The sequence below is a fragment of the Vigna angularis genome, chromosome 6 (genome assembly GCF_016808095.1).
Source record: "Vigna angularis cultivar LongXiaoDou No.4 chromosome 6, ASM1680809v1, whole genome shotgun sequence".
NCBI classification, from domain to species: Eukaryota; Viridiplantae; Streptophyta; class Magnoliopsida; order Fabales; family Fabaceae; genus Vigna; species Vigna angularis.
In genome coordinates this window covers 34835036-34849182 of record NC_068975.1, presented here as the reverse complement: position 1 = coordinate 34849182, position 14147 = coordinate 34835036, and the positions used below count along the sequence as shown (strand labels likewise).

At 31.3% G+C, this 14147-nt stretch overlaps 2 protein-coding genes across 3 annotated transcripts; both read left to right on the top strand.

Moving 5' to 3' along the window:
- Positions 1-994: 994 nt before the first annotated feature.
- LOC108342329 (serine/threonine-protein kinase-like protein ACR4) lies at positions 995-2631 on the top strand. The gene has a single exon (XM_017580087.2). It carries the CDS (start codon positions 1013-1015, stop codon positions 2147-2149), a length of 1137 nt encoding a protein of 378 aa, XP_017435576.1. The 5' UTR covers positions 995-1012; the 3' UTR covers positions 2150-2631.
- Positions 2632-10552: 7921 nt separating this feature from the next.
- LOC108342179 (NAC domain-containing protein 73) lies at positions 10553-14147 on the top strand. 2 transcript variants are annotated; one of them, XM_052879724.1, is made up of 5 exons: positions 10553-10762; positions 10902-11087; positions 11238-11427; positions 13246-13581; positions 13762-14147. In XM_052879724.1, exons 2-5 carry the CDS (start codon positions 10938-10940, stop codon positions 13836-13838), a joined length of 753 nt encoding a protein of 250 aa, XP_052735684.1. In that variant the 5' UTR covers positions 10553-10762; positions 10902-10937; the 3' UTR covers positions 13839-14147. The 2 variants fall into 2 exon arrangements, with proteins under 2 accessions (XP_052735684.1, XP_017435389.1); XM_017579900.2 differs by having other exon boundaries at positions 10555-10762; positions 13246-14147.

Below are 14147 nucleotides of genomic sequence, written 5' to 3'. Positions count from 1 at the left end.
GGATTGTCTTCAGATATTGCTCTACGCACCACACGACCAAACCTCCTATTTTCCAGGCGAATAACAATCTCCGTACACAAAAAGGTATAAACAATACGTAGTAGGAGACAAAATGTAAAACAAAAGAGAAGAAATTTGTATGCAGTGAACAAACTTTGGTGGAGATAATATAATTTAAAAGTATTACACAGCCCATAGATTGTCCCACGTACACATACAATCGGTAAGATAAAAATAACATTAGGTTGTTTCAATAATCGAACGGTTTTAATTGAGCATTTAAAGGCTTGCTCACAGAGTGTTAAATTACTTTAGTTATCTTATAATAGTTTTACAATGTCTGTCCGTAAGGAAGGATAGAGAATTACGCTTACACAGTTTAATTTTATTTTTTCGTTAGAGAATTACCCTTTCACAATTTAATCTTATTTCTTTTCTTAATTTCATTTTTCCTTTTTTTGGCATGTTAATTGTCTTTTTTGCAGACTTCAAATCCGAGTGATGGATACATGCTGACACTTTGATGCTCAAATTAGTTTTCAATTATATATCGATTATTACAATTAAATCTTAAATATTCAATAAATACAATCATTTATCTTTTTTGTCTTATCTATGTATTTATAAGTTTTAAAATAAACTTTTAATTAAAGCTGGTCTAATTACAGTCCAATATCATCTAAAAATATTAATTAACAAATGAGTTATTCAGGCCCATGAATGAGTATTCGACTCTTTATCTAATAATAATTTTTGCTAGAGTAATTTCTTATATGGTTGGCGATCAGTCCATACAATTCATTGTATATTTGATTAAGTTGATGTTGTATGTTAATTAGTTAAAAAATTATACAATTTGTTGATAATATGAGAGGTAGGGTTGCCAGCTATCAACTACCACAACTAATCCGACCGATCCATCTATCCATCCACCCATTTTGTCAAGCATATTCTCTCTTTTTTCCTTTTCAACTTATCTTCCAACTGTTTGATATCTCCCCATCAAACTCATATGTATATAAGCTTCTTTTCACACACACCTCTTCCACGAACCATCCAATCTCACCTTCTTCCTTCAACCACTATCACTGCCAATCACAAACCACACCATACCCTTCAAACCAACCCATTCAAAACACTCAAAATGAACGCTGCGGAGCATATCGCTTATGACACGGTCATGATCACTCTATCCATATCTCTCATCGTTCTTGCCATCATCCTCTTCCTGGCTTGCAAGAAGAAACCCGTTGAATCCGAAGAAACACTTCCCGTGAAGTTGTGTGCTCGTGCATACCCCTTGACGGAAGTTGATGCCGCCACCGACGGCTTCAACCACAGGAGAATCATCGGGCAGGGTCGCTTGGGAACCGTATATGCGGGTACACTGGAGAAAGAAGAGCTGGTAGCCGTTAAAAGGATTCACCCCGTTCTCGTGTTGAGCAATGCAGGTTTTGGTTTCTCATCCGTGTTGAAATGGCTCTCCTTGGCACAACACCCGAACGTAGTTCCGATCATAGGGTTCTCAGAAGCACCGGGTGAGAGAGTTATTCTGATGGAGTTTGTGCACATGGCGAGCTTGGACTTCTACTTGCATAAAAACCAAGACGGGGCTTCACTTTTGGATTGGAACAAGAGGTTGAGGATTGCAGCTGGAGCAGGCAGAGGGCTTCAATACCTGCATGAAGTGGTGGCACCAAACATTGTACATGGGTGTGTTAAGTCGTCTAATATCCTGATCGATGTGAACTTCTGTGCTAGGATTTGTGATTATGGGCTTAACTTTTTGGCACCTGTGGAAAAGAGAGGAGTGGTGGGGTATGTGGATGATGAATATTGGAGTGAAAGAAGGGGTGGTGGAGCTACCAAAGAGAGTGATGTTTATGGTTTAGGAGTAGTCCTGCTGGAGCTTTTAACTGGGAAAGGGTGTGAGGGAGGGTTGTTGGTGAAGTGGGCATTGCCTTTAATTAGAGAAACAAGTTTTAGTGAACTTTTAGATCCTAGGTTGGTGATTCCTTCTGACACCAAGCCTCTGGTTAGATTAGCCAAAGTTGCTTCAGCATGTGTCGGTAACTCACGGAAATGTAGGCCTTCTGTCGCTCAAGTGGCTACCATTTTGAACAATTTAGAGACTGAAGTGTGTCTCTGATCCCCATGATCATGATTGACCAATTTGCCTTCAGTTTTGTACCAAGGAATTGGAATGCAAATGGCATAAAAAAAATCTTAGTCTTCTCTTATGATTAGTTAATGAATTTATTGAAATGAAGAGGAGAAAAAGTGTGATGAGTTTCGTGAGGTTGAGATTCATCGGATGCGAGTGATTGGTGAGAAAATTGGTGGAATTTTGAGGAGGGAAGAGGGTCATATCGAATAATTTTTTGTTGGGGAATTTTGAAATAGAAAGGTGGGACGGTGCCGTTGTCCTTAGGGCGGTGAGTATTAATCTCAGCTTCCGTGTAGCATGGGGATCCTTTTGGTCATGAAAGTGACCTATTTTTGTATTTATTTAATTCTTAGTTTCTCCAAACTTTTAATGTCTGCATATGTACCTATTTTTTCCAGCTTGTAATTAGGTACCCATATGCAACGTTGTACATTTTTATAAATTAATATCGCTGTTTTCTTTTAGTTTATATACAGCTATTACCCAAAAAGGAAAATAATAAGAAACATATAGTATACTGTATGAAAGATAAGTGATAATAACATAATAACAATCCTCTCCGTAACGCATGTTTTGATCTAAATAAATTGAGTTGTAACTACTGAGTTACAGAGATGTAGACGGAATATCAATTTTATTTTAAAATATCTATTTTACACGCAGTTTTTATTAAAAATACTCATATCCACATCTTGATTATGAAACCCATCATAGATATGTTTTACAGTGGGTGTAGGTATAATTTAATCCTAATCTTGCTTAAAACTCTTTATACAAAATAAACAAAAGAATAGGAATTTAAAATATAATTACCAGGTTGCTTCGCACATGCTTATGCTTAGTTAATGATGGCAGGAGTAGTTAGATACAACTAGTTTGGGCCCAACAATATCAGTCATTGGGTCTTCCACCTCGAAAGTTAGAAGGTTTCTCTCTGTACCATCTCACATTTCTATTTGTACTCTCACATTTTGTTTTTAATTTTTAAACTATATTTTATATTTCAAAAAATCCTATATTTCATTTTTTTTTCAACGAATTTTAAAATCCATCGGAAAGAAAATATTCAATCAATTATGAAATTCGATGAAAGATTTTTCAAGTCTTCAACAAATTTCAAAATTTATTGTAGTTTTTTCAAAATCTTTCAATAAATTTTGAAATTTGATGAAATTATTTTTAATAAATTTTAAAATTTGTTGAACAATTATTTTAATGAATTTTAAAATTTGTCAATGGATTTTTCAAAAGTTTTAATTAGTTTTGAAATTCGTTAAAAAATGATAGTGTTGGAATGTGGAGATTCGAAAAGAAAGGTGAGATGGTGCAGGAGAAACACTCCGAAAGTTGAAAGTTAAAATGAGACCCAATATTTTAGGCCTTGGCTATATGTTTGACCCAACATAATTTAAGCAATGAAAATCAACCATGGGTTGAGGAAACACTCTATACATACTGATGAAAACATGCATATATGTATTAACTTTTTATATGATGACAAAAATAATATATAATTCAATTTTATAATTTAATTGTAGTTAATTTTATTTATTCAGCATATTTTTCATTATAAATTGTTTTTAATTTAAAAAATTATAAAACTAAACAAATTATTTAAAAGATAAATTTGGTAAAATTGATTTAAAATAGTATTACTTAAAGGATAAAATAGAAAAATAATTGAGAACAGAAAAAAAAATATTTATATAATGGTATAAACTAGTCATTATTTATTCACAGTTAATTATATTTGTCTACAATATTGTTTTATTCCTAAACCTCCAACTTTTGCTAGAGTTCCCGTTCTATCCCTACAAAAACAAAATGTATATTAAATAAGTAATTAATTATTATATCTATCTTCACCTATCTTATTTTTACTTTTACGAACATTTTAAAATATTAAAGTTGTGCGCAAAGAATATAAAAAGAAATAAATTAAAAAAATAATTAAAAAAACAACCTAATTATTGCATTGTAATCTTAGAATTAATTAAAAAAATTACGGTATAATCAATTCTAAAGATTTGACACTCTATACGAAAGGTTTAACCTTATATTGAATGTAAAAATAATATAAAAATATTTTAGAGAAAGATTATCATTTTTATGTTATTTCTAAAAAATTAACATAAAAAAGATTATTCAGTGAAAAAAACAATCGGATTTCGAAACGTGGTGAGTAAATAAAAGTTCACATATAATTAGATTTCAAAATTTCATGAAAAATAAATAAATTTAATTAGATTTCAAAATTTCATGTATAAAAAAAATTTACATATAAACGAATTTATAAAATTTGGTGAACGAACAAAATTTCACATAACTGGTTTAGAAATACAGTGAACAAAAAAAAATTAAACTTAACAAGATCTTGAAATTTGATAAACAAAAAAACTTCACCTATAAATAGATTTCGAAATTGAAATCGGGTGGAATCACAACCTAATTTCAAAATTTTGTGAGAATTTTTTTTTTCAAACTTAGTGTTTCCAAATTCAGCAAACAAAAGAATCACACTTAACCTAAATTTCGAAATTCATCTAATAAAAAACAAATTCATACTTAATAAGATTTCAAAATCCTGTAAAAAAAGGTTCACGTTTAACACGATTTTAAAATTTTGTGAATAAACACAAATTTACATAATCGAATTTTGAATTTTGAAATTGAGTGAAAAAACAAAAATTCACACATAATCTAATTTTAAATTCTAGTGGATAAAAATAATTGATTTTTTAATTTTGATTAACAAATAAAAAACAATTCAAATTTAACCCAATTTCAAAATCCGACTAAAGAATTAAATATACACATAAACAATTTTCAAAATCCAACTAAAAAATCACACTTAATCATATTTCAAAACTTGATAAACAAACAAAAATTGGCATAATTAGATTTTCGAAAGTAAACAAAGTTTACACTTAATAAATTAATAGGATAAATATTTCGTTGAGTACAGCAAAAAATTATATATTTCATTTAAAATATAAAAAAGTAAAATATATTTTCAAAACAAAAGCTTTAATTTTATTTATTTTGTTTAAACTTATCTTAGTTTATATAGGAATATGCCAAAAGCCCACTTAACTTTCGCTTGAATATATAGTATGACTTGATTATATCATCAACTGTGAATAATAATAATAATAATCTTTCTCTCTTCTTGTAAGACCTAGAACCTCAAGAATTTATTAAGTTGTAAAAAGTTCAAGTTATAATGTAAAAATGGAATGTTGTCAAGTTTGACATGGTTTACTATTTTAATCATAAATTTTTGTAGATAATATGAATTGAGTTGATTCTTCTTTTATTGGATAGTAGACTCAAAGAGCTTCGATTTGAGTACTCATACGCGTATTTTCGACTTCGGGAAGGGGGTCAACCGGACTGTCAAAGTTGCAACAGTGGTGCTGCTGGGAGACTTGCGCCCAGCGCCCTTTCCTCTGGGGCGCCCGGCGCGAGCGGTATCAGTTTTTTTTACAGTTTAAGATCTGAAATGAGTGGGGATTGCGTGGAAAGTTAGGGGAATATGCTCCAGACTGAAAATGATTGGTTCCTTGGGTCATAGGGGAGCATGGACATACCTCCTTTCCAATGATTAGTGCTTCTTAGTGGATTAAGGAGCATGATATCTCTAGGGGGCAGATCTGGAAGTGTGGGGAGAAGGAGAAAGGGGTTCTGCACTTGTGGGAGTGAAGCCTTTGCTGGAAAATTCGTGAGAGAGGTGAAGTTGAGAGTTTCTGGAGTTGCAAGGAGGCCAAGGTGTTGCAAGTCTTGTGAAGATTGATTCAAGGTCTACAAAGGAAGTCTTCAAGAGGTAAGGGGAGCTAAATCTTTTCTATGAGTTGTATGAAAAATACATGTGTTGATCTTTGTATGAACTGTATGCTGGAAATTCGTGACTGTGGATGTGGTTGGGTTGAAATGATATTTGAGATTGGTATGTTGATGTATGTATTCTGTTGGAGGGGTGATCAAGTGGAAGGTAAGGAAAGTATACACTGTTTTGAACAAGCTGATAGAGTTTTGGGTCACTTTGAGAGGAAGTGAGGTAGTGATTTTGGGAAGTAAGGATTTTGAGTACATTTGGGCTATTGGTATATCTTAGATAAGTCATTTGTGACTTGTTAGAGTCATCAAACTGATCAAAACAGGTGCAAAATAGTTGCTGTGAACTGGTATGGGGCTGGACGACTTCTGGTTCGCGCCCGGCGCCCCCAGTGGCGCCCAGGCGCGAGACTATCGGGAAAAGTCGCGCCCGGCGCCCCTCATCTCGCGCCCGGCGCCCCTCATCTCGCGCCCGGCGCGAGTTGTTCGCAGAAAGTGGCTTGGTCTTTGTTTTTGATAGTTTTTCGGGTTCCGGGTGTCCGTTTTGGACGTTTCTTAAGTCGTTTTGGAGGTTTTGGACCCTTCCGGGACTGTTGGTGATGGTTTCAAAGCCATTTTCTTTGTCTAAGTATGAGTTACGGGAATTTGTGTTGTTTAGTGGTTCTCTTGAGACTGTTACGGTTTAGTAATGTGTATTGGATTGATTAATGTTGTTTGCTTAACAGATTTTTATGCATGTGAAATGTTTGGAATATATATACTGTGATGTGATTTATGTGAATGGAAGAGATATGTTGGATTTACTGTGGTAATATGGTAGTTTCTGATAATTTATAATTGTAATGATTGTATTTTATTATATTGCAATTGAATTTATGTATCTGATCATGATATGAGTATTATGGGGAGATTTTGTAATGGTATAATGTGAGTTGAAGAATATGAGTATGGTATGAATCTCATGGAGAGATTCTGTAATGTTATGGTATTAGTGTATATGTTGATGTTGAGGGTCCTGTAGTCGGAGGTTATCCTGATACTCTAATAATCATCCAGTCTCAAGTAGAGAAGGATGAATTATGTGGTGAGAGGAGCAGGAGGTCCTGGTCTATGTGCCGGTTTTGGACATAGTGAGGGGACTAACCTTGTGAATGGTATGAAGTATTTTGGAAGTGTAATTGTAAGAAAAAGTAGAAGTCATTACAAGTGCATAACCTCCCGTGACCGTTCATCAACGTATCATCCGGATGAGTGTCTATTGGGTACTGTGGCGTTTATTGGGTACTGTGGGACGAGTGTCCAATAGGAATTGTGGTACGATGGTATGAGGGTGTCTGACTTAACTATTATATGACGTTTGTACTGAAGTAATTATGCATGTTTTATAAATGATTTATTGCATGTTAGCTCACCCTTGCATTGTCTGTGTTGTGTGCTGTTTGGGTATGTTTATTTGGCGATGATCATCCACTTGGATAAGAGCAGATGTTGTCGCGGAGATTCCCTTGGAGCAAGAGCTGGAGGTTACTGATGTTGCGGAGTAGTCTTCTTAAAATTTCCTGATTGAACACTTGTAGTGTTTAATCCTTTCAACTGTTCAAGTTTAAATTTTCTCTTTCTTTTATTTCTGGATGACTGTAATTTCACATTTAATTACACGTCATACTCCGACTGTTCTCTATATTTAGATGTTAACGTCTTTATTATATAATATTGGTTATTATATAATCGGGATGTTACACTTCTTCCTTTCCTAACAACTTCATCTACAAGTAATATAATTTAATAGACATTCCGTCTTTAATTATTGTCATTTATATTTATTAAAGAAAAAATTAATATTGATATATAATTAATCATAGCTAAACATTACAAATTTTATATTTAGGAAACAGAATAATTATAAGAAGTTTTTATTAATTACTTATTAACGTTAATTTTTCTTTTAATAAATACATCTAACAATTATTAAAGAATAAATATATGTTTAGTTGCTTTAATTATTAATATAATATGAACAAAATTTAAAAAATCTTATACTAACTAAAATTATTATAATTTTTCTTATTGTACTAAGAAAATATAACAATAATGCATAAAAGATGAAAAAGATTAATTACTGTACTTTAGTGGGAACTTGTTTTATTTTTTAAAAAAATTTGATTGTCTTAATTGTTTAAAAGGTGTCTCAATTAAATTTCTTAAGGAAAAAAATAGTGATCGCGATATGTCGTATGTTAGTTATTGTTTTAATTTCAATTTAATATTTCTTTGATTTAATTTAGTATCAATTTTTTTTTTAAAATGAAATAATATCATCTTTCTCATTGAAATAAAAGTTATTACTTATATAAATGTTATACAAATACTTTTATTAAAATTGATTTTTTAACCTATTATATTATTGTATATTATTTTAATTGTTTATGGTTGTTTATAAGATTAAAACTAATTAAAAATAAATATTTTTTAAAACATAAGTCTTTACAATTAATATATTATGAATTCATTTTTTATTTATGTTAAAATTATTAAAATAAAAATATTAATTAATATTATGTAATGTTAAAAAACCATTTTAATAAAATAATCAGTATAACGAATAATAAATTTTGTTTTAGTTGGAAGATGAATAATATTATTTTATTTTAAAAATTAAAACTAAATTAAATTAAATATATATATATATATATAAGCTAAATTAAAATTAAGATAATGATATTTATGTTAGAAATTTAAGTGTGAGTTTAAGTCTCATATTAAATAAAAATGAGAAAGTCATATCAATTTTTTATATAATTAAATAATTAAGCTCATATCTTAATAATGTTTATGTATTTCTGACCAACCTTATGTTTGTTAGATCCAACAATTTAATACTTAAGATTACCTGTACCACTAAAACCTAAAATTTTATCATAAAAAATAATCGAAAACTTAATTGAAACATTTTATTCCAAAACTTACGATATAATTAAAACTTTTTTAGAGACGAGATTAACACACTCTTAGCAAAACAGAGAGAACATAAAAAAAAAACTCGAAAAGATTCGTAGGCACTGGTTCACAATTCCTTGTGCGTATACTATACGTATTCCGCGGAAAAATCCTCGTTAAAAAAGCAACAAAAAAAAAAAAAACTTAAGGCTTAAGCTAGTCTTGCTGTTGCGTGGCTTCTCGGAGAAGCTCACAAAGACGTGTCGGCGGATGCCAAGTGGAAAATTATAATATCGATGGCTATACTCCTCTGTCACCGCGTCTATTCTTCCTACTTTGAATTCAACATCTTAAACAAATCATATAATTCCAAATCAATTTCACCTTCAATGCAAATTGACAAAAACATCCCTTAGAACGTGACCTGTCACCGCTTCATCCCACCAAACATCCAAACAACGTCCATCACTTTGGCAGCAACTGTCCTGTACCATAGCATAATCTATTTTCTAATGGAATAATAATAAGATGCCTAAGCCAGACACAGCAAGAATTATCGGAAGGCAAAAATTCAATAAGCGTTGCATGTCTTCGTACGTAATATAACACTATGAAGTGAAACTACATCAACACCTATTTAACATCAAATTACTCCCTCAACATAATTCGTTATTAACGTTGTATATCTCTAAGACAATGGTTAACACGTTTTGCATGAAACTTTGAACACATTTTCGCTGTGTCCAGTAGACAATATACGAGGACGAATGACGGGTATGGTATGAGTGTGAAGGGAAATTAAAAGTGCTGCGAGATATATTGACTATTTTAATTAAAATAATAGTATCATTACAAAATTTTATATTCATTTGATATAAAATATAAGAGTAAAATAATTATAAAATGTAAATTTTTATATTTAAAAAAAAGTAAATAAAAGTAATGTAATATAAATGTAAAAAAATATAAAAAAAATATTTAGGTGTGTAAAAAAGTATTTTTCTTTTTTAATTAATGTGAAGCCTATTTCAACAAGGCAAATAATTGGAATGTACAGGATCTGTCTTGATATTCTTCATCGACATTCTTTATCTGTTCTTATTACATGTATGACGTGTATGATATTTTACATATCTTTTAATGCACTCCAATTAAATAATTTGACACTGCACCTGATGAAATTCAAACAACAAACCCCTTTTAGAGCGGTGAAAGGTCTAAGGAAGAATGGGCTACGTACGCACCTCTTGTACATCTTATAATCACATATTTTGAACAAGACAACAAATAATTAAATTATTTAAAAAAACATAAAGTTATGAAAAGTTTTCTTAACTTAATTTAAAAAAAACTAAGTTTAAGTTACAAATGTTATTTTCTAAATGTCAGAAAAAAATATTTAAACAAAGTATAATTTCTTTAAAAAGTAAACACGGGGCTTACGCTTCTTTTTATTTGAAAGGTTTTAGTTTTCATGTCCAATGAGATACCTTTTAAAGTTGCTTAATGAGATACCCTTTTAAAATTGCTTAATTAGGTAAAGTGCACTTAGTTATTTTGAAACTTACCGCCTTAAAAAGTGTACTTAACTCGACCGCACTTATTCCTTGATACAAGCGTATATACGAGAGCGTAGCCAAACGTGGTCTCCAAGCAACCTTTCCCAATATCTAGACCCACCCTATATTTCTGCCTCTTTTATAATCTCTATATCCTCTTTCTCTTTCTCTCTCCGAACAAGAACCAACCAGTTAGGGAAATCAAACTCAGTTCAATAATTGAATCGTAGAGACTACGTACAGAAGAAGCAAATCTGGAATCCCGGTACGATTAAATTCTCTCTTTCAAGTTGATTCAGAATCAACTAGCTTTACCTTTCTTAACCCTTTTTCATCTAGTTTTTTTAAGGAGCTCATATTGTAGGAGGGTTTGGAAGAAAATTAAAAAGTTTTTGCTTTTTCAGATATACGTGCATGTGCAAAAGGAAACTAACACAAAGATGACATGGTGTAATGACTCTGATGAGGAGAAGAGGATTGAATCAATGATTGTTACCCAAAAGACCAGTGTCACTGACATAAAACTCCACGAAGAAATTCGAACTGTAACATGCCCCTCCTGCGGCCATAACATTGAATTCAAAGATCAGGTATTACCATATACTTCAACGTTTCTATTTCAAATCCTTAAATACGTATCTTTCCTTAACCTATATATGATTGTTCTTTCATCTTTTAAAGTTGTTGTTTTAAGAACCGCCTTTAATCACTTTTGTATTGTACGTGCGATGAACTGTTAGGGTGGAATTCATGACTTGCCGGGGTTACCAGCTGGAGTGAAATTTGACCCAAATGACCAAGAAATACTAGAGCATTTAGAGGCAAAAGTGGGATCGGATGCATGCAAGCTTCATCCTCTTATTGATGAGTTCATACCAACTCTTGAAGGGGAGAATGGGATTTGTTCTACACACCCAGAAAAACTACCAGGTGCTCCATGTTTTACTTTATTTTATTTTTAATTAATATCATTTTTTCTATAATTAGTAGTATAGTTTGGTGTTTTAAACCTATTGAATATATGTTGTGTATGCATCATTGAAATTCTCATTTATTGAGAGACACACGTATTGCCGGACACGACACCGCATGCATGAAATTAATTGTTTTAGTAATGAAATGATTTTTTCTTTGAAAAAAGATCTATAATCATAAGGCGGTTGAATATGACAGCAAAATATTTTATGTTCTCAGTATGAAATCAGATCTAAGATATTAACATTGTAATAATTTTTTTTTTGGTTTAAAAATGGTCTTTCTAAACATTCATCTTATTTAGTCAAAATTCAGATGAGTTGGAAATTCTGGCATATATACATATAAATGAAAGTTGGACAGCCTGAACAAATTGTGTCTTTCTTGATTCGTTGTTTTTGCTATTGTAACGTGGCAAAGAAAACTTTCCGTCCAGATTGTGTCGTTCTTAAGATGATTTATGTTGAAACAAAGAAAAATATTAGAATGACGCACCTTTTCTATATAACTAACTTCTTGTTCAAGTATGTTGCAAGAAAGTTCTTAAGTTAGCAATGACTACCTAACTCAAAAGTGGCATTCTATCTTACACTAATTAGCCATGTAACAAGATCCGTAAATGAAAATCAGCCCATAATTATGAGAATTTTTAATTTTATTTCATGTCATATTTAAATCTTTGTATTGATTATTTAATTATAAAATGTAATTCATAATGATTTTATTGAATTTTTATTATAATTATCTTAAAAATTGTATTAGTAGTGATTCATAATGTAAAACTTTTTATAAATGTATAATTACTAAAATCTTAGTTTTTTTTTACAATGACATTTATGTAACTGTTAATTAAAAGAATATATCCTGAAATTTAAGAACTAAAGCGAGTAATTTTCTTTTCTTTTTTATGATGCTTCAACCACACCCTTAATCTAATTGAAGTAGAGCTAACGATTCATGAGTATTGATACATATAAATATACGCATACTTTATCAACCAATATGTATATATATAAACTACAAAACTATTGTTAGCCATTCATTCGTGGTATGAGTATATGTATGTATTTCGGGTAGATGTAACTTTTGTTTTCATCTATAAATCACTTGTACACTTGGAAAAACAAAATTAGCCTACACGATGTCGAAACAATCATCCTTCCTCATTTTATTCATTTCTTAACTACAATTTTGTCCTGGAAAAAAATCATAACACACGAAACTCTATTTGTCTCACCTAATATGACCTCTACTTCTGTTATTCATACCTTATGCTTCAATTCTCATATTCTAAATAACCTTATCATTAAATTAGCTATATGGTAATGAAATTACACATTTTATTATTTTTTCTCTGTTTATATGTTTCTTCATCGTGTCATATCAGCTCTATATCTATGTATGTATTTACCATGGATGTCTATCATTTTTCTATTCCTTAATAACATTCATCAATATAATGTTTCATTTCTTATTACACTATTACTGTCTTTCATTATTAATCTAGCTGATCCTTTGAGCAAGTCACGTAAGATAATAAAGTGACTAATCTCAATTGATGAGAATATGAATGATGATTTTCAATTAGTGCACACGTCTATTAAATTATGAATTCCTTAGAAAATTGACCGTTCGTATTGTCATGATTTTGCTATGTTTCCTTTAGAGAACAACATTCTTTCACTGTATATGTGTTATATTATGTATAGAAAATAATATATATGTTACGGTGTAATGCATATATAAAAATCTAGTTTATATGACCAAATGCAGGAGTGGGCAAAGATGGACAGATCCGCCACTTCTTTCACAGGCCATCAAAAGCATACACAACTGGAACAAGGAAAAGAAGAAAGGTTCACACAGATGAAGAAGGAAGTGAAACAAGATGGCACAAAACGGGAAAAACTAGAGCTGTTTTTGCAGCTGGTGGTGCTGTGAAGGGCTTTAAAAAAATACTAGTACTCTACACCAACTATGGCAGGAAAAGGAAGCCTGAGAAGACTAATTGGGTGATGCATCAATATCATCTTGGCAGCACTGAAGAAGAGAAAGATGGAGAATTAGTTGTTTCAAAGATCTTCTATCAGACACAACCCAGACAATCCGGTAATAATCCCAATATCATAGAGGAGCCGTACGAGAAAATGTTGAATGCTGATTTTAGGGGCCACAACAACAATACATCAATACCTAAAACTACAACTATGGTGGATTGCTACAATGTTCCTTACATAAATTATGATGATGTCCATTCACAACTAATTATTCCCAGCTCGGTTGTTGCAGCTGATGACTCTTACATTCGCTATGCAATGGATGCAAAGAAAGCAAGATTTGAAACTAACACTGGGAAGAGTTTCTAGGTAAAGAGTAGAAGTGCTTGATATAGGGTTTTCCATTCTAATTTAGTTATAGTATTTATTATATGACCAGTTATAGGATGAAGAAATTACAGAGTTGGACTAGTAAGTTGGCTTCCTTGTTGAGATACATATGGAGTAGAAGTTTAGAGCCAGGCTAGGTATATATATGTATTTGGACTACTCTAGTTTGATTTTTAACTTTAGGGAACACGTACTTTCCTAGAATGTGTTTATAGATACTATGATGTAGTAGCAGGATTTGTTACAATATTTTTACCGAAATACATTGGAGATTATGTAACTCTAAAA